Source organism: Mirounga angustirostris, unplaced genomic scaffold (assembly GCF_029215605.1).
Source record: "Mirounga angustirostris isolate CCGP_5_RB_7025 unplaced genomic scaffold, mMirAng1.0.hap1 SCAF_6, whole genome shotgun sequence".
NCBI classification, from domain to species: Eukaryota; Metazoa; Chordata; class Mammalia; order Carnivora; family Phocidae; genus Mirounga; species Mirounga angustirostris.
The window spans coordinates 102,827,985-102,847,811 of record NW_026991714.1 but is presented as its reverse complement, the minus strand read 5'-3'; the positions used below and the strand labels follow the sequence as shown (position 1 = coordinate 102,847,811).

Below are 19,827 nucleotides of genomic sequence, written 5' to 3'. Positions count from 1 at the left end.
ATCATTGTGTATATACATTAATAGATTATTTCATTATATAATCATCTAATCCTCTGTGCTTATTTTTGGAAACCAGTAGCTTTAAAAGCTATATTGCACCCAGCACTGCAGTGGGATATGGATCTCTGTTTTGATTAACAGGCACATTCATACAGCAAGGGGGCACACTTCTGGGGAGCTTGTGAACTTGTGGGACAAGTCCAGCCATTCCTTGCCATGGAACTGAAGCCCCTGCTGCTGCCACTTTGAAATGAGCTTTGGAGGAAAGCAGTTGGGATTAGCCCATGATCCTATCAGGGAAGGCACAGTCCCTGAAAGTATGTATATTAGTTAGAGCTAGTACTTTGAGTCCTGAGTAAAAAGCCCATGCAGGAGAATGGGGGAAAGGGGAGGGCAGACGTTTTTACTATAATTAGCTTTGGGAGTAATACAGCTGGGGGAGGGAAGGGAGTACAGCCGGCAACTATTTTGAGCACGGCTCGGATTGACAGGACATGTGTGCTGGATTGTACTGATCCCAGGGCCAAGCTGCCTGCCTGTGGTGTGTGGTGTGGGGGGGAAGGCCCAGGACAGCAGGACCAAGACAGCCATACAGACAGGCCGGACGGGGTACCAGCGCCTCGACTTTTCTCCCTGGGACACTGTCCAAACTCCGAGGGCCATAGGCCAAGCTGAGCGATGGGTGCTGAGGAGAAGGTGCTGGTCACATTGTCAGGGGGAGCCCCCTGGGGCTTCCGACTTCACGGGGGGGCCGAGCAGAGGAAACCTTTACAGGTGTCCAAGGTAAGGGAGAGCCCCTATTATTGAGGTTTCAGGGAAAGGGGAACCCAGGGGAATTTGGGAAGAGTAACGTGGTGGCCTTTTGGGGGAGAAGTGGGAGGCTGTGAAGAAGAGGAGTCGGGGTGGCAGGTGGGCAGGTGGGCAGGGAAGCATGCTCATCTGTTGGGAGGAGTGGTTTCTGAGCACAAGCTTCTTGCAGGGGGGCTATTAGAAAAGAATTCCTGGTTTCTGGGAGCAGAAAAAAAGAAAGACTGCCTCAGTTCCCTGCGGCACCATAGTAACAGAGATCCAGTTCTGGCTGGCCATCCAGTCTTTGCTCTCCTGAGTCTGTGCCTCTACTCCAAATTCCAGGAATATAGGGAAGGTTCTAATTTTTCTTTAACTATATTGGTATGTGATGAGCAGAGGCTGTCTTACCCAGCCCAGCCCTGTCCTTCCCTGCCCTGCCCTACCCTACCCTACCCTACCTTGCCCAGGCCTTCAGTGCTCCTCTTCCCCTTCACCAGACCCTTTCTCTCATGAGGCAAGACTTTTTAGGTGCTAGGAAGGTTATGGCAAGATCTGGCCTGTCAGATGAACTGTTACGTGTTTGGTTTCACCATACAGGCTTAGTTTTCTCAACCATAAAATGTGGGTAATAATACCTACTTCATAGAACCATTCTAAGGATTAATTGCAATGATATATGTAGAGTGCTTGGCCCCATACCTAAATTTAGTAAGCACTCAATAAATGATAGCCATTACTACTATTATTATTACTTTCACATATGTACGTGTGTGTGCATGCAGGGGCACACATTTACACACACAACTACAATCTCCCAGAATCTGCTGGGCTCCCTCCAATCTGGAATGCTGTTCTAAAATCTTGACTGTGTAGGTAATGGCCTAAAAGAGAACTATTGGCAAGTTAAGATATGGGCCTTGAAGGGAAATCTTCAGGGGATACAATTGCCATCTAGTACCTCCCATCTGCAGTTCTCCCCAAGCCTCTTTGATTTGGTGATTACCTTACCTCCCCTCATATGATGTATATTACTCCCTCTAATCTGTGCCTTCTTGCCTCCAGATAGGCCCCCTCAACTGTAGCTCCGTGTCCCTCCCCACCCTTTCTTACCCTGCAAAGTATATCCTCTCCATGCATAGGTCCTTCCTGTCCTGACTCCTTTCATTCTATTCCCACTTAGAGCCCTCCCTCACCTACAATCTCTCCTCCCAACACCTCCTCAGATCCGAAGACGGAGCCAGGCTGGCAGAGCAGGACTCCGAGAGAGGGACCAGCTTTTGGCCATCAATGGGGTCTCCTGCACCAGCCTCTCTCATGCCAGTGCCATGAGCCTCATTGATGCCTCAGGGAATCAGCTGGTCCTCACCGTGCGGCGGTATGGACCCCTCCTACCCCAGCCCACCTCATCCCCCTAGCCCAGGGCTCCCAATGACTGTTTCAGCTCTATGTCTCACTGGCCTGGCTTCAGCTACTACTAAGTACCCACTTCTGCTTGTAAGTTTGTGCTGGACTATAGACGTTTGTCTTTGCCTCCCAAGGGGTTTCAGTGTATCTGCAACTAAGGGCTGGGGGTGTTAAGTGGGTATCTGAGTGTGCGGGTTTACTTCAAGCCCTTGCCTGTCTCCTCACCGTCACATCTCCCTCTAAGCCCATGTCCACTCACAGCTCTTCAAGCACATTTGCCTCCTGGTTTGTCTTCAGATCCCCACTCTTCCCTGCCCATTCATTCAGCCCACATGCCAGTCCCTTCTCTCCCTTCCTTCTCCCATCCCCTCTAGATCTCGCCAGCTCTCAAGAACCCATTTCTCAAGTTCTGTCCTCTTTCCCGTCCAGGGTAGAGGATGAGGGGCCTGTGCGGTCTCCATCCCCTGGTGAGCTTCAAGTGTTGTCACCCTTATCTCCACTGAGTCCTGAGCCCCCTGGCGCTCCAGTTCCCCAGCCTCTTCAGCCCGGGAGCCTCCTCTCACCCCCTGACAGTGAGGCTTACTACGGAGAGACAGACAGTGATGCCGATGGCCCTGCCACCCAGGAGAAGCCCCGCCGACCCCGCCGCAGAGGTCCCATGAGGCCCTCCCCTCCAGGAGCCCTGCCTGATGAGGTCTACCTATCCGACAGCCCTGCAGAGCCAGCACCTGCCGTCGCTGGTCCTCCTGGTCAGGTTGACAGCCGTGTGAGCTCCCCAGCATGGGAGGATGGGGCAACCCTTCAGCCACCCCCAGCTGAGGCCCTGCTGTTGCCCCATGGCCCCCTCCGGCCTGGCCCTAATCTCATCCCTATGGTGGGGCCTGTTCCCCATCCGGTGGCAGAAGACCTCACTACCACCTACACCCAGAAGGCCAAGCAAGCCAGTGAGTGCCTGAACCCTTTTTTCCCTAGCCAGGATCCTTCAATCTGAGTCCTAAATCTACCCCTCCATAACCATACTTTATGCTTCCTTTGGATATAGTCCTGGGGACAAGTGGAGAAGAGTGATGAGTAGAAGGGGAAAATAATTATTCTCACAGTCCCTATTACTTTTACTGTTTGAACCAGTGTGGCAAAAGGTGTAGGTGGTTCAACCCAACCCAGGAACAGAGTGAGTAGGGAAGTTGAAAAGGGACATGAAATCAACAAAGGGTTTGCTTATTGTTGTTGCTATGATTTTGCTAAGTGTCAGACAGGGTGAGGGCAGAGCGAAGACATGATGCAGGGGAGTATTTGGAAGCAGGGCAGGGGTTTTTCAGTGTTAATTGCAGGCAGAGCATCAGAGATACCTTTGACATTTGTAAGTTCAGCTGGGTTCCTGGAGCCTGAGAGCCTATGGGATAGTCATGAGATCCCTAGGAAGTGGTAGAGGGAGGGATCTTCGACTCCTTATCTCATGCAAGAATGTAGGCCTGGGCCGAAAACGCCAGTTCCACTTATCTCAAGCTCTTTGCTATTTTTGATGTGAGTTACAGAACAAGGTCTAAGGGTGAACTTTCTCCCTGTCCCATGCCTCTACCCCAGAGACCTTTCTTGTCACCTTGAAAATCTAGGATTACACCTCTAGTTTTCATCTCTCATTCCTCCCCTCTACCATTCTGATTCCTGATCCATAGAGTTTTGTGTGTCTAAGTCTGGAACAGAGGCTAAGGACATTGATAATTTGGAGTCTGACATCGCTGAGAATGTCCAATATCCCACAAAGAAATTCCAGATGCATGCCCAGGATCCCATGCTTATCCCCAGTCCTCATTTTAGCACCCCTCCCTTCCTATCATGCTGGGTAAGACTGCAGTTAGTGGCTCAGGGATATTTTTAGCCAAGCAGACCTCATTGTCCGGTGGGGTGGGGTGGGGGGAAGGGTAGGCAGGTGTCCACGTCCATCACACCGGGGCTTGTGGGGCAGCAGAGAGAAGGGAGGGGGCTAGGCTCCAAAAATAGCACAGTGAGCTCATTCAGCTGCCAGCTCTGGGGACAAGACAAAGGGGCTTTAAAAGGCATGGGGGTGGCTCAAGCTGGTCCTGCTCCAGCCAACACTGCATTTCTCAGCATGGAGACCTTTGAGCCCATCGGCCAAGAGCCCCTCAGCCAAGCCAGCTGCAACAAAGCCCCAGATCCGGCTTCTGGGCTCCAGGACCCATTCTATGCAGGTACTACCTTCCCATAGCTGAGAGAGTTCTGGGATCTAGAATGGAGGGGGAATACATCAATAGTTTAGGAAGGGATGTCTTTGGGAAAGGTCTTATTGCCTTATTCCTTCCTCCTTTTTGACTTCTTTCTTCCTTCTTTTCTCAGGAAAGTTTCACTGCCCCTTTCTCAGAATGGGCTGATGCTATGGCCACATGTCAAAGGGGTTTGTGACCACATGAGCTATAGAAAACTCATGGGGAGGGAGTGTGTGTGAGAGAAGGAAGTGTGAATCTGTGAATACATGAAGGCATGTATATGGGAATCCATGGGAGAACATACATGGGAACAAGAAAGTGTCTGGATACATATGTAGCTGGTGTCAAGAAAGCTTTAATGGTAATGGTTACTCACCGTGGGCCTTAGGGCTGCCGTGAGATGCTAAATTTACCTACACTATCTCATTTAGTCCTCATAGCAATCCTATGAGATAGCCATTATCATGCTCATTTACCGATGAGGAAACTGAACTTCAGTAAAGTGAGGTAACTCTATCAAGAACCAAAAACCTGAACTGAACTCTGACTCCAGTGCCTATCTCTTATGCACAGTACTATTCTGTGGTACAAACGTTGGGATGGATGGAATGAAAGCCCTAATTAGAAAGGAGCTTGGTATCTTGAGTGGAAAGTGGATGGAATTTCAAGAATTTTTCAGGAGGAATTGAGGATCATAGATCAGAGAGAATCTGCGCCCAAGGCAAGGTCCTAGCAGCAGGGCAGTCTCTCCCAGTTCCTGGCCCCACCTCCCAGGCCCCACATGGCATGGGAAGCCCTGCCCAGGTTCCCCTTAGTACATAGTCCTTGTGTGTCCGCCTGTTAGTGGTTGCCTGAGCTCTCTACCTAGAAGGCTGACCCCCAAAGGAGCCCACCCCACTCCCACCCCAGCTGGGGGTGGGGGCTGGTGGTGGAATATATTTAGCAGTGACCTTGAGATATCCTAAAGATTTGGAGGGTTGCCTTGGAGAGCAGCACTCTGGCTTTTCCTGCATCTCGGATCTGAGGTTATCCCTGGCTGTGAGTAGCAGGGGTGTGAGGCACAGAGGAGTGCCCTGGTGGTTGGAAGGTCAATATCAGTTGTAAAATTTTGTCCAAACTGTTAGCAACAGGGTCTCTGCAGGGGGAACTCTGGGAAGGAGTATGCATGTGTGTGAAGGTATTTGAGAGACTGTGTTTTTGTGAGGGTACATGTGTATTTATATACGTATATGTGAACGAGGGTGTATATAAGCTGGGGTATATGTGAATGAGGAAAAAAAAGTATATAGGAGAAAATAAGCTCATAACTGGCCTTCACTAGACCCATATTCTTGTTGAAATGTGTGGTGGGTGTTGTTCCCATGAATGTGTATGATGTGGACTACATAATGGGGGTGGAATTGTGAATGAAGAGCCTTCTTCCTAAGCGTCCTCTGTGTCCCTATCATAGGGGTAAGAGGTGGGAAGAGGAGTAAGTCCTTATGTTTCTGAGAAGCCCCCTAACATGGTCTCATTTTGTCTCTCCCTGACACCTGCCTCTTCTCCCTGGTTGCTATGGGAAGTGACTGCTCTCCCCTTCCCTGTCCAGCATTGCCAGCCAGGAATGGTGGGAGGCAGGGGAAGAATGTGTGCGGGGTGGGTAAGAGCACATCTCTGGGAAGACAGAAGCAGAGTAGATGGGTGAGAGGTTAGAAGGAGAGCTGTGATCAGAGTGGTGTCAGGGAGCCAACCAGACTCTGTCTTCCCTTCAACTGTGCTTGGTCTCACCTTTCACCTACCACTCTGCCCCCAAATCAGAGGACTTTGCCACAGGCAAGAGACAGTGTGGATCAGGCCAGTGAAAAGACAGTGGGTGGGAGGACTGCAGAAACTGGCCGGGGTGGGGTTGGGGTGAAAACTGTGGGGAACAGAATTAGAAGAGGTTCACTGACCATTCTCCCTCCTGACCTCCTCAGAACTGCAACGGGCAGAGAGCCTCCAAGAGAAGAGTGTGAAGGAGGCCAAGACCAAATGCCGGACGATTGCATCCCTACTAACTGCAGCCCCCAATCCCCACTCCAAGGGGGTGCTTATGTTTAAGAAACGACGGCAGAGAGCCAAGAAGTACACCCTAGTGAGCTTCGGGGCTGCAGCTGGGACAGGCGCTGAGGAAGAAGACGGGGTCCCTCCCACGAGCGAGTCCGAGCTGGACGAGGAGACCTTCTCCGACGCCCGCAGCCTCACCAACCAGTGCGACTGGGACAGCCCCTATCTGGACATGGAGCTGGCCAGGCCAGGCTCAGCTGCAGCAGAGGGCCAGGGCGGGCAGCTGAGTGAGGCCTCGGGCAGAGGGGCCCAGCTCTTTGAACAGCAGCGCCAGCGCACAGCCTCCAACACCCAGGAGCTGGCCCGGGAGGGTCCAGCCGCCATGCTCAATGGGCAGGGCCTGCAGTCACCACCTCGGGCCCAGAGTGCTCCTCCAGAGGCGGCTATGCTCCCACCCAGCCCTTCGCCAGCCCCTGTAGCCAGCCCCAGTCCCTTCCTCTCAGGCGGTGGAGCCCCAACCCCAGCTCCAAACATCTTTAACCGGTCAGCCAGGCCCTTCACCCCGGGCTTACAAGGGCAGCGGCCAGGTACCACTTCGGTGATTTTCCGGCCGCCAGCTCCCAAGAGGGCGAACGAAAGCCTGGGAGGCCTCAGCCCCGCCCCACCGCCCTTCCTGTCCCCTGCACAGGGGCCCACCCCTCTGCCCACCCACGTGCCAGCCTCCGGTTCCCCCAGCACTCCACGCTCCTCGGGCCCCGTGACAGCCACAAGTTCCCTGTACATCCCAGCCCCCAATCGTCCTGTAACGCCAGGAGGAACCCCAGAGCCTCCCGCTCCCCCTAGCGCCGCTGCCATGACCTCCACCGCTTCTATCTTCCTATCGGCACCTCTGCGACCCTCTGCGCGCCCAGAGGCTCCCGCCCCAGGCCCCGGGGCACCTGAGCCCCCCAGCGCTCGGGAGCAGCGCATCTCCGTGCCCGCTGCCCGCACTGGCATCCTCCAGGAGGCCCGGCGACGGGGAACCCGGAAGCAGATGTTCCGGCCGGGAAAGGAGGAGACGAAGAACTCGCCCAACCCCGAGCTGCTATCGTTGGTGCAGAACCTGGATGAAAAACCCCGGGCCGGGGGAGCGGAATCTGGTCCAGAGGAGGATGCTCTGAGCCTCGGGGCTGAAGCCTGCAACTTCATGCAGCCACCAGGGGGCAGGAGTTACAAGACTCGGCCTCACGTGACACCTAAAACCCCGCCTCCAATGTCTCCCAAGACCCCGCCCCCAATGCCTCCTAAGACTCCACCCCCGGTGGCTCCTAAGCCCCCATCTCGAGGGTTCCTTGATGGGCTAGTGAATGGGGCAGCCCCTTCGGCTGGAATCCCTGAGCCAGCAAGGCTTCAGGGCAGGGGTGGGGAGCTGTTTGCCAAGCGGCAGAGCCGAGCAGACAGGTATGTGGTGGAAGCTACACCTAGTCCTGGCCTTGGCCTTGGCCCTCGGCCCAGAAGCCCTTCCCCTACACCCTCACTGCCCCCTTCCTGGAAATATTCACCCAACATTCGTGCCCCACCTCCTATTGCTTACAACCCACTGCTCTCACCCTTTTTCCCCCAGGCTGCTCGAACGCTCCCTAATAAGGCCCAATCCCAGGGTCCTCGGGCAACCCCCAAGCAGGGTATCAAGGCTCTGGATTTCATGCGGCACCAGCCCTACCAACTTAAAACTGCCATGTTCTGTTTCGATGAGGTTCCCCAGACTCCTGGCCCCACTTCCTTAGGGCCCCGCAAAACTGCCCGAGTCCAGGAGATCCGCCGATTTTCCACTCCAGCACCCCAGCCCACTGCAGAACCCCTGGGCCCCACTGTGCTTGCCCCACGAGCAGCCACTACATTGGATGAGCCCATCTGGAGGACAGAGCTGGCCTCAACCCCTGTCCTTAGCCCAGCCCCTCCTCCAGAGTCTCCTAGGGGTCTCGGAACTTCCCCCAGCTCCTGTGGCTTCCAGGTAGCCAGGCCCCGGTTCTCAGCCACCAGAACTGGATTGCAGGCTCATGTGTGGAGGCCGGGGGCAGGCCACCACTGAGCAGGGCACGGCTCCCAGGACCAAGGAGAGGTGGAGCATCCAGTTCCTAAAGTTGTTTCTCCTACCCATCCCATGTCCTCTCTCAGGCATCTGGAGGCTAAATTCCCTCCTGCCGGAGATAGTTTTGGAGTTGGTGTCCCATCTCCACCCACACTCCTCCACTGGTCTCTATTTCTCTACATTTGTGCTTTTCTGTGAGCCTCGTTTTAATGTTCAGTGAGAAGCACACAGAGAAGTTACTAGTGAGACCTCAGGCAAGAAGCTCACCATCAGGTAGGCCTCAAAGGGACTGAATTGATCTCTGCACTAAATCGCTTGCTACTCCTCACTCTCATTTCCCAAGCTTGGCTGGCATATATCTAGACATGTATGTGTGCGTGTGTGTATGTGCAAGTGTGTGTAGGCACAGATGTGTTCTTATGTGTGAGGCAAGAGTAAGAGGAGCAGTCTAAATAAAGACCCAATCTGGGTCTTCCCTTTGTACTGATTAAAGAAGGGTCAGATAAGCCCTTATGGATAGTCTAGTGGGGAGAGAGAGATTGACTGGAATTAAAGACCAGGGCCTGTAGCAGGGGTACAGCATCTTGTGAAACTCACAGATTATGAGAAGACCTGAAGGGCTGGGGCAGTTTATAAGGGCTGAATTATACCAGCTAGACCAGGAACAGAACTAAGAATTCTATTCATCAGGGGGCACCTGGCTGGCTCAGTCAGAGGAGCATGCGACTCTTGATCTCAGGGTTGTGAGTTAGAGCCCCACACTGGGCAGTAGAGATTACATACATACATACATACATACATAGTTCTATTCGTCAGGATTTCAGAAAGTTAGCAACTTAAGAGGCCCATGCTGAGCTACAAGCATCCAGGAAGTGAAAAAGAAAGCCAGAAAATTTCCTCTGGAATGAAAAATCCATTGGCTTCATTGCCTCATGCACTTGAGACAGAAAGGAGGGTGAAAAGAGCCATGGTGTGGAAAGTGAGGCAGAAACCAGGAGCAGAGTGGAATGAATGAAATTGATTGAACCACAGGGAGGAACATGGGGAGGGAGAGTGCAGTGTTGGCAGACAGGAGAGTTGGGTTTCAGGAAACTCACCATGTACAACAGGGGGATTAGGGAAAAATTTGAGAGAGAAGAATGCATTTGTTAGAGTGAGGACAGATGATGGTGGGGGGATGTGAGAGTGTGGGCTGAGTGTTGAAAGAACAGGTAGTGTTTGTACTACCTCCTTTGAGTCTGTCCTTCTACCCTCTGCAGCTTGTCATGATGACCTGGGAAAGGGCAAGGAAATACCCAGAGCCAAAATTTCTTTTCAGTCCTACCCCATTCCCCGCACCCTAGCTCTTATTCCTTTCCAGCTTCAGGTCCTGATCTCTGATCCTAGATGGGTATGGACTCCCCTCTCACCATGACCACCACCAGCCAGCCATGTTTGCTGCTTGATCTGGATTGATCGTTTCCTTTGCATATTGAGTGTGAGTCACAGTACTTTGGTTTGTGCACAAGAATAAACTTATGCTCCAAACCTTCTGTTGCCATCATCTCTTGTAGTTTTATACCCAAATCCTGATTCTCCTCCATCTTCTCTAACCCATTCCTCTGATCTCTTTCTCCATTCCTGCCCTATTCTTCACCCTTTGCCCTTCACCCCCTGGTCTTTTGCTCTTCTTTACCAGTTCTGTCCCACTCTGATTTAGCCACCTCCACCATTCCCTTTGGTTCTCTCTCCATCCAGATTCTCCCCTTTTCTGTCTCCTGCTTCATACTTCCCAAGCAAGCCCTCAATTTCAGAACCAAGAGGAGTGGAAAGGCCCTCTGAGCTTTTGCCATCATCATTTCCTAGCTCTCTGGAGGAAACAATTGATGTTTCCATGGGAAAGCAATGTCTGGAGGTGAAGGTGGGGTGGGAGAGGGGAGAAGAAAGAGGTGGATCGGTGTGGGTTGAGTCTAATATAGAAGAGAAGGCACTGGAGGCAGGCTAGAATTAAGGACTTCTGAGAAGGAAAGTTACTCCAGCAGGGGGCATATTTGTGCAAATAACCAGGCCCAGGACCCTGATGCTCCCACATAGTAGTATGGTCTCAGAATTCCAAAGGAAGGGGCCCCTAGGTGGCTCAGTCGCTAAGCATTTGCCTTCGGCTCAGGTAATGATCCCGGGGTCCTGGGATCGCTCCCTGCATCGGGCTCCCTGCATCGGGCTCCCTGCATCGGGCTCCCTGCATCGGGCTCCCTGCATCGGGCTCCCTGCATCGGGCTCCCTCTCTCACTGCCTCTCTCTGTCAAATAAATAAATAAATAAAATCTTAAAAAAAAAAAAAAGAATCCCAAAGGAAGGACCCATTGAGCATAGGTTGAATATTGTCTTCATCCACTCACTAGTTTTAGGTACTCAATCATAGGAGACCAAAATTTTGTTTTGTTTTTGTTTTGTTTTTGAGAGTAGGATGGTGGTGATGACAAAATCACCATTTGCCATTTTTATTTTTTCTTCTAATTGCTTCTTTGGGTTGGGAGGGAATGGAGAAGGAAGACAAAAGATGAGGGATCTGGAGGCTAAACTGGTTTGGGCGGAGGCCAGCTAGAGGGGGGTGGGATGATCTTTCAGTCCCTCGCCTGAGCCTGAAAAGTTCAGGATGGGAAAAGAACACGATCAGGAAGAATGGAGAGCTCAGAGTGACAGAGGGGCATTCTGGAAGCTGCGAAGTTACTTCCTAAAGCAGCCACAACAGGATGGTGGTGACAGCAACAGAGGTGCCGCCGCAGCTGGTTCCAGAATCTGAGCAGGTGGAAGAGGATCCAGGATGTTCATGCAGCTACTGAGGAAAGGTCTGGGTAAATGACAGGCTTCCCTCAAGGAGGCTCTCAAACTTGTGCCCTTGCCCAGGGGATCCTCTGGAAGAGTATGAATGGGACAATCTAGATCCCATGGGATGTGTGCTCCCTTTGAAGAAAATCCCAAGTGGGAACCCCAGAGTGTATGGACCTGGCATACATGTACTTCTCAGATATCAACATCGATCCTGCAAAGCAGGCCAAACTGAGCACCCCAACAGCAAATGGGGATGAAAAGGCAAAAATTGGTCAAGTCTTCCCCACATCATCCTTGACAACATAGGAAGCACTGGATTTGGTTAATTTGGTTCCTCATCCTGCAAAGATCTGGCTTTTCAGGAAAGACCAATCCATCAAGGAACTTTCAATGAGCAGCTCCATTGTGTACAGACTTCCTTTCCCCAAACATAGCACCTTAAGCCCTCCCACTCCCAAAATGCACCCACATGTCTCTCCAGCTCCAGCCTGGAATGGTTTTGAGTGGCTCTCCAGACATGTTCTCCAAGTTCTTGCTCTCCCACTCTGAATTCCTATCCACCATTTTCTGCTTGCTTCCTCTTTCCCTTTCAGTTTTCAGTTTCTCCCTGAATGCTTCTTTGGTTCTCAGACTCTAGATGCCAAGAAAGGGGACTCCCTGCGCAGACTGATCCTTGGCTCAGACAGCTTAGTGGGAGAATCCCAAAGGCCATTCCTCCCCTTCCTGAGCCTCTGGGCAAGGAGGGCGGGATCTTGGTTCCAGGGTCTCAGTACCCCCAGTGCCATTTGAGCTGCTTGTACTCATCATCTCTATTAATAACTACCCTCCCTCCCCCACTGTCAGTGCTGCCCCCACGCCTGCCCAGCTCGGGTTCTCCGGTCACAGCAGCTCAGGCCTCCAAAGCTGCTGGACCCCAGGGAGAGCTGACCACCGCCTGAGCAGCCGGTAAGTTTCCAGCTCTATGGCCAGAGGGGCTGGAGCCCATTCTGTTGACTGCTGTGTCTGTGTCTGCAATTGTGACCCTTGATCCTCCCTTATCTATGCTCTGCTCCCAGCTGTCTAGTTCAGGGGAGCCACAGAGTTGGAAGGAGAGGGGCCCAGGAGGGTGGGGGGAATGAAGATGTTGGAGGAGGCACTGGAATACTAAGAAGGGGGTCTGAGAGGCTGGATGGGAAAAGAAAAGAACCTAGCTAGTTAGGGCTGAGAGAGGTATAGTGAATGCCCATTTAGCAGTTCCTGGAGTCTGGCCTCAGCATACCCCATTAAGTTAGTAGAATTTCAGACGTGTTGTAAAACAGGACTCAGCAGAAGACAGTGTTTTGCTGAGTGCCACCTTCTGTGAAGGAGGGACTGGAGTCTATCTTTTCCCAGCTTGTCCCCCTCCACTGCCAGATGCTATTATTATGTTCCTGCCCCCCGTCAATTCCCCACTGCTATGATATTGCTGAATTGACATGCGTCAGTGTTCAAATGCCCCTGGCTCTTCTCTCCACTCTAGCTCTGGGGCCTGGGGTAGGAGTGCCTGAAAGGGAGCAAGGAACACTGCCGTGACCTCCCAGGCCACACTCCAGCTGGCCCAACAGGGGAGCAACAACCTCTCCTTCCTATGGAGAATGTTTTTGGCTGAATCTCCTCAATCCTGGCAGAACATTTTTCTGCCCCACTGGGGCTTGAGGAAGACTGAGGAGAGACCAGAGTTTGGAATGACAACCCCAATCTGAGATCCCCATGAAAATAAAAACCTAAAGTCATGCCAAGCCAATGAAACCTGGGTGCAGTGCCCTGTGTGTTATTTGTTTGTTTTACCCACTGCCCCCAACACATACTATGTTCCTAATCCCTGTATGAGCTCCATTTAAACAGCAGAAAAGAGGTTGGTAGATGGTAGGAGCAGAGGGTGCATCTATGCTTTCTGTCCTGCCTCCAAGAAAAGAGAAGTCCTAAAGCAATTGGTTTTCACTTTTTGGGATCTATCTATCTATCTAGATATCTATCTATCTAGATAGATAGATAGATATACATATTAAATATACATATCATATATACATAATAAATATATGCATATATAAGTATATACATATATTTAAAAATCTCATGAAAGCCCTTAACCTGAAACCCTTAACCCCAGGTTAAGAAGTACTGCCTTACTGTAGATACTCCCCCTTCCCAGTTCCTGTCCCTCTTCCAACTCCCCCATCCCACCCTATCTAGGCTGAATCTGCCTCCACAATGCCGCTCTCAGGAACCCCAGCCCCCAACAAGAAGAGGAAATCGAGCAAGCTGATCATGGAACTCACTGGAGGTATGGCATGTTTGCACCTACCTAGTGTGGGACTTCTTGTTAAGAGCATCTCAGGCCCAAGAGTCCCAGAAAAATCATAAAGTTATGTATGTCTTAAGGTGAAGAGATGTGAAGAGACAAGAGAAATTCTGGGGGGTGGGGGCAGGAAGAAAAATGGAGAAAGGATTCAACACTGACCACTCACCCTTCCACCCTTTTTCACCTTGTAACCTGAGACAGTAATATCCTTGCCATATCACCCAATGCAGGTCCAGGACAACAGGACTCAAAGGTCAGTGAGGTATGTTTGAGGAAGAGAACATATATGATGGAGATTGGCACACAGCAAAGTCTCAATAAATGGTTAATTTCCTTACTTTTCCTCCCAGAGCTAAGGAGCCTGTGTAAGCACTTAAAATGGAAAAATACTCAGGCATTTTTTCCTGGGGGGCAGTAGGAGTATAAGCATGTGAAGAGCTCTCCCAATATCTAGAGACACTGTCTGTAGCCAGAGTTCACTGAGGGAAAGAGAAGGAAAAGGAGTTAAGACAAATCTGTATTTATTTATTTATTTATTTATTTATTTATTTTTAAATGTTTTATTTATTTATTTGAGAGAGACAGAGATAGTGAGAGAGAGCACGAGAGGGCAGGAGGGGGAGAAGTAGACTCCCTGCTGAGCAGAGAGCCCAACGCAGGTTTCAACCTGAGCTGAAGGCAGATGCCCAACTGACTGAGCCACCCAGGCACCCCGACAAATCTGTATTTAGATGTGGTCAACTCCACATGGTGTTGGCCTTTGGACTGGCCCCCATGCGTTAGTTTCCCCAATGGTCTCCATCTATGATGTTCCTTTAGTCCTTTTGCCCTGCACCCCATGCCTCTGACCCTTCTGCCTCATTCACCCTCTCCACTCTAGTATCCCCACTGTTTCCACTCTGCACCCCAGTTCCCATGCATCATCTCCAACTCCAAACCCAGGAAATAAAAACCTCTCACAAACAAGGTACAATTTGACCAGATGTCACAGACAGTATCTCCTTCCCTCTGTGATCTCTGCAGGAGTCACACACTTAGTTGTAGATGGCATCTGTATTCTGAGCCTAGAAAACCCTACTTTACTCTTCTCCTTGTCTCTTCCTCCCCACCTCCCTGGAAGGTGGACAGGAGAGCTCAGGCCTGAATCTGGGCAAGAAGATCAGTGTCCCAAGGGATGTGATGTTGGAAGAGCTGTCACTGCTCACTAATAGGGGCTCCAAGATGTTCAAACTGCGGCAGATACGGGTAGAGAAATTTATTTATGAAAACCACCCTGATGTCTTCTCTGACAGCTCAATGGTAAGTTTGGAACTTTATAACTCTCATAGCCTAGTGCCTCTTCTGACAGCTTCTTGGTAGGCCCTCAATCTCCAAATACCACCAACCTCCCTTACTTGCAACTTTATAAGCTTATTAAGTCCCCAGATATATTAAACCTCCAACAGCTCCAGGATGAGTTACAGCCCACCTCTGAAATTCAGTATCTTAGAGCCAGTGAAGGGGAAGGGGTGAAGAGTACACACCCTCAGGGAGAAAATTCCTTCCCTGTATGGCTAAGTGTTAAAGATAGGTTTGCCAGAGAAGACGCAGGACACCAAGTCCTGTATTTTAAAGTTGAGATACGCGTGAATAATTTTTTAGTAGAGTATGTCCCATGAAATATTTGAGCCATAAAAATTCAATTCAATTCAATTCAATTTTAAAAATACAGGATACCAGTTTAATTTTAATTTCAGATATATGATGAATAGTCTCTTACATATAAATATGTCCCATGCAATATTTGGAGTGTAATTTCAGTAAAAAAATATTTGTTGTGTATCTGAGATTCAAATTTAACTGGTGTCCTATAATTGTATTTGATAAATCTGGCAACCCTAGAAAGAGTTAAGTGCTTTTTATAACCATCTCCTTCTTGAGCCATTCTTTTATCTAAAGGGTCTGTCTAAGGACTCCATGAAACTATCCTCTAAGATCCTATGTCCCCTAGTGAGGATCTTTTTTCCAAGAGAAGTAGGGATTGGAAGGGTGCCAGGCACAAGATGTTATAGCTGAGAAGGAGGGGATCTTCTCCATTACCTTTCTTCCCCCTCTACCTTTACTGGGCAGCCAAGGGAAAGTGGAAATAGATGCCTACATGGGGCCACAGGCAGGAGTGTCTGTCATTGATCCTTATGTAGGAGCAGAGCAAAAATGCTGAGCTGGTCATATCTAACTTTAGGAGGCCAAAAGCCCTTGTCCCTGACTGGGTCTGGTTACACTGGTTGGAGCAGAGGGGTGTGCATGGTGGGGTGGCTAGGAGAGTTTCCTGAAGGAGTTGGTGGGGTTATTTTTAGGCTTTGGGGCTAAATCCAGGGTTGCCCTTTTGCTCACCCTTCCCCCTACCTGCTACAGTTTCACGGTCAGGAGATCCTGGTTCAACAGGCACCAAAAGGAGAAAGGGAGAGGAAGAGAAAGAGAAAGAAGAGAGCTCTGTCTGTTAGACAAGATTAAAGAAGGGGAGAGGGCAGAGATCTCTCTAGCTCTTCAAAGTAAACCTGGGTTCTCTGTCCCAACCCCATCCTTTTAAATTGTAGCTGGCAGAAATCTTGGCCCTCTTTGCCTTGATAAGGATGGGAAAGGAAAGTGTAGAGAATAAGTTGCCCCCATCTTAAGATGTAATTGGAGGAACTGAGCCAGAGGGGGGTCCTATCACTTAAGGAGAGTTTAATTCCTCTCAGCCAGGCTATCCACTGTCCACCTATTGTGGTGGGGGGTGGGGGAGGGGGCGGGGATCTCAGCGGATTCAGTGTCTTCTGGTTAGCCATGCTCTCTGATTATTTCCTTCTTGCTGTGCATACCTGTGTCTTTGTATATTCCCCATACCCACTGCCTAAGCTTGCCCTCACTTTGTCCTTTCTTTTCAGGATCACTTCCAGAAGTTCCTTCCCACAGTTGGGGGACAGCTGGGCACAGCTGGTCAGGGATTCTCCTACAGCAAGGGCAGCAGTGGAGGCCAGGCAGGGGGCAGTGACTCTGCCAGACAGTATGGCTCTGACCAGCAGCACCATCAGGGCTCTGGATCTGGATCTGGGGGTACAGGTGGTCCTGGGGGCCAGACTGGCAGAGGAGGAGATGCTGGGACAGCAGGGGTTGGCGAGACAGGAACAGGCAAGTATCCCTACCCAAGGGTAACGTGTTTGGTCCCTAGAGCAGAGATGTCCCCAGGAATGAGGCCTAGACCGGGTTTAGGGAGCAAGGGAGGCCTGCTGAGATACCTAGATGGACCCTCTGGAGATGGACTCTCAGGAGAATACCGAGATATGTCTATTTCACCCAGAAACCTTGTCTTTCAGCCTTTCTGGCTTTTCAGTTTCAGTCACAGATCTGAACCCAGGCTATCATTATTCCACAAAACTAGCACAGTTACCAGGATGTTATATCTTTGATCTCTGGCCCCAACAAGTTCCCTAGTGCAGGGGTGTAAGACTAACTTCCACTGGCTGCTCACCGTTATTATTGACTTAATTTTCTCTCCCGTGGCTGCCAGGAGACCAGACAGGTGGAGAAGGAAAACATGTCACTGTGTTCAAGACCTATATTTCCCCATGGGAGCGAGCCATGGGGGTTGACCCTCAACAAAAGGTGGAGCTTGGCATCGACCTGTTGGCTTATGGGGCCAAACCTGAACTCCCCCACTATAAATCCTTCAACAGGTAGGGGTTGTGAAGAAGGAACCAGATGCATTCCAGCATGTGGCACAGTGTCCTCAGTTGGGATGGAGACTTTGGTTCACATGTTCCAGAAAGAAGCTGAGGAGGGAGGGAAGGAACATGGCGGCCCTAATCGAAGGCCTTTGCTTTTTTCATGGTAACCCAGAAAAACAGTGCAGTATGATGAAGGAAACGTTTGCTGGGGGGCAACATTTTAGTTCACTCCACCACTTATTAGGGGTGTTGGTCATGGGAAAATCACCCTACTTCTGAGCGTTGGTTGCCTTGCTGTAAAATGGAAATAATATAGGGGCGCCTGGGTGGCTCAGTCAGCTAAGCGTCTGCCTTTGGCTCAGGTCATGATCCCAGGGTCCTGGGATCGAGCCCCACCTCGGGCTCCCCACTAGTGGGGAGTCTGCTTCTCCCTCTCCCTCTGAACCTCCCTCCCTGTTTGTGCTCTCACTCTCTCACTCTCTCTCTCAAATGAATAAATAAGAAATTTTAAAAAAAGGGAACAATATATTCATGTTTAAAGGACTCTTAAAGTTCCCTTCATTCAAGGTTAGGCTTCCATTACTGTTCTTCTAGTATGAGTCTATTTTTTTATACTCTAGTAAGGCTTAAGTATCTATTCTTTTGGAATTTGGCTTCTCTAGACTGTGGATAGGAGATCTGTGTGAAAACAGAATAGGGAAGCACTAAAGAAGTGTTTTGCATTTAATCCTAAGAAGCCTGAATTTTCCAGGCTGTGTTAATTCCTCTCAGCAGGCCAGGGCTATCCACTGGAGTTGGGGTAGGGGTTGTGTGTGTGGGAGGGAGGGGAAGCTGTCTCTACATTGTAATTTAAGGTAGTCTCAGACCCTTGGGTCTATAGTGTCTGAGTCACAACTCTCCATGAAACTCTCTATCCAATACCGACTAGACTCCTTTTCTCATTATTAGCTCTGGGGAAATAAGCAAACCAGGAATGGGGAATTGAGGGAGAAGAAGAATAAGAAGTGCAGAAGCAATCCTTTTTTTAAAATAAAGATTGTACTTATCTATTTGAGAAAGAGAGAGACCACATGAGTGGGGGGAGGAGCAGAGGGAGAGGGACAAGCAGACTCCCGCTGAGCGTGGAGCCTGACTCCGCAGGAACAATCTTAAACTAAAATTCACAGACTTCCCCATCCTCAAAACAGGGAACATCTTACTGATAAAGCTGTTCCTTTTGTTCTGGTTGTTTTGTGTGTGTGTGTGTGTGTGTGTGTGTTTAAAGATTTTATTTATTTATTTGGCAGAGAGAGACACAGTGAGAGAGGGAACACAAGCAGGGGGAGTGGGAGAGGGAGAAGCAGGCTTCCCGCCAAGCAGGGAACCTGATGCTGGGCTCAATCCCAGGACCCTGGGATCATGACCTGAGCTGAAGGCAGACGCCTAATGACTGAGCCACCCAGGTGCCCCTTGTTCTGGTTTTTAATTCTGGGTTTTAATTAAATAATGTGTCCACTTTTCAGGATGGCAATGCCTTATGGTGGATATGAGAAGGCCTCCAAACGCATGACCTTCCAGATGCCCAAGTTTGATCCGGGGCCCCTACTGAGTGAACCCCTGGTCCTCTACAACCAGAGCCTCTCCAACAGGCCTTCTTTCAATAGAACCCCTATTCCCTGGATGAGCTCTGGGGAGCCAGTAGACTACAACGTGGATATTGGCATCCCCTTGGATGGAGAAACAGAGGAGCTATGAGGTGTTTCCTCCTCTACTTTACAGTTTTCTCTTATCAGGTTCCAATTTGGAAAGGGAATGCTGAGCAGGATACCCCTACTGTAAATCCAGTATCCTTGTGGGAATGGAGGGAAAAAAGAGGGCGATACCTCTCTTTCTAGTCTTCACTCCAAGTCCCCACTCCAAGCATCCTTCTTCACCAACTCAGACCTCCCCGTCCACTTGCTCTGTATGGAACCTGCTCTTTTATGGAATTAGCTCTACCACCGGTAACAGTCAATAAACTTCAAGGAAATGAACTCATTCTTCCTCTGATATTTAAGGGCAGATGAAAACTGAGGCTAACAATGCACAGAGACTAATTAAAGTCAAGTACTAAACATTCATTATTCAGACTTCAAGACCAGGCTTGAGCTCTGGTTGCTTATACACCCACACCCATACCCATGAGACCGTATTCATAGGTGTATACAAAGACATAATTATTCAATAGTATGTAAGACAATCATGCACAAATACATGTACTGGCCCATATGTGGGCAAAGCTAAGAAGCTATTGTGCACTGTGGTTAGGAAGTAGGAAGTAGTTGGTGACCCTAGTGTTAGCTCTCTTTGTGTAGCTGATTAGAGATTGGGATGATCAGGATTACCCAATTATCACAGAACTAGAGCATGCCATAAAGTTTCCAGATGACAACAGAATGGGCTGAGGAATATGTGGATCAAAGGTTACAGATTCCTGAAAGGATGGCATACAATAGAGGGCCATGTTAGAATCCAGAA

At 50.1% G+C, this 19,827-nt stretch overlaps 2 protein-coding genes across 4 annotated transcripts; both read left to right on the top strand.

Annotated features, from left to right (window-relative positions):
• The first annotated feature begins 496 nt into the window (after nucleotides 1-496).
• SYNPO2L (synaptopodin 2 like) lies at nucleotides 497-10,046 on the top strand. 2 transcript variants are annotated; one of them, XM_045878089.3, is made up of 4 exons: nucleotides 497-783; nucleotides 2,013-2,164; nucleotides 2,623-3,137; nucleotides 6,374-10,046. In XM_045878089.3, exons 1-4 carry the CDS (start codon nucleotides 679-681, stop codon nucleotides 8,512-8,514), a joined length of 2,913 nt encoding a protein of 970 aa, XP_045734045.1. In that variant the 5' UTR covers nucleotides 497-678; the 3' UTR covers nucleotides 8,515-10,046. The 2 variants fall into 2 exon arrangements, with proteins under 2 accessions (XP_045734045.1, XP_045734046.1); XM_045878090.3 differs by lacking the exons at nucleotides 497-783; nucleotides 2,013-2,164; nucleotides 2,623-3,137 and adding an exon at nucleotides 4,183-4,403.
• Nucleotides 10,047-12,179: 2,133 nt separating this feature from the next.
• Nucleotides 12,180-19,343, top strand: MYOZ1 (myozenin 1). 2 transcript variants are annotated; one of them, XM_045878086.3, is made up of 6 exons: nucleotides 12,180-12,270; nucleotides 13,537-13,627; nucleotides 14,766-14,944; nucleotides 16,552-16,795; nucleotides 17,175-17,340; nucleotides 18,834-19,343. In XM_045878086.3, exons 2-6 carry the CDS (start codon nucleotides 13,555-13,557, stop codon nucleotides 19,063-19,065), a joined length of 894 nt encoding a protein of 297 aa, XP_045734042.1. In that variant the 5' UTR covers nucleotides 12,180-12,270; nucleotides 13,537-13,554; the 3' UTR covers nucleotides 19,066-19,343. The 2 variants fall into 2 exon arrangements, with proteins under 2 accessions (XP_045734042.1, XP_045734043.1); XM_045878087.3 differs by having other exon boundaries at nucleotides 12,182-12,270; nucleotides 13,496-13,627.
• The last annotated feature ends 484 nt before the right edge of the window (nucleotides 19,344-19,827 follow it).

What these genes read in the sequence shown, in the direction of transcription:
- MYOZ1 (XM_045878086.3), top strand. Translation starts at nt 13,555, where the DNA reads ATGCCGCTCTCAGGAACCCCAGCCCCCAACAAGAAGAGGAAATCGAGC. An exon ending in GGTTGGCGAGACAGGAACAG is followed by an intron (nt 16,796 to 17,174) that starts GCAAGTATCCCT and finishes CGTGGCTGCCAG; the next exon opens with GAGACCAGACAGGTGGAGAA. An exon ending in CACTATAAATCCTTCAACAG is followed by an intron (nt 17,341 to 18,833) that starts GTAGGGGTTGTG and finishes TCCACTTTTCAG; the next exon opens with GATGGCAATGCCTTATGGTG.
- SYNPO2L (XM_045878089.3), top strand. Translation starts at nt 679, where the DNA reads ATGGGTGCTGAGGAGAAGGTGCTGGTCACATTGTCAGGGGGAGCCCCC. An exon ending in AACCTTTACAGGTGTCCAAG is followed by an intron (nt 784 to 2,012) that starts GTAAGGGAGAGC and finishes ACACCTCCTCAG; the next exon opens with ATCCGAAGACGGAGCCAGGC. An exon ending in CTGGTCCTCACCGTGCGGCG is followed by an intron (nt 2,165 to 2,622) that starts GTATGGACCCCT and finishes TTTCCCGTCCAG; the next exon opens with GGTAGAGGATGAGGGGCCTG.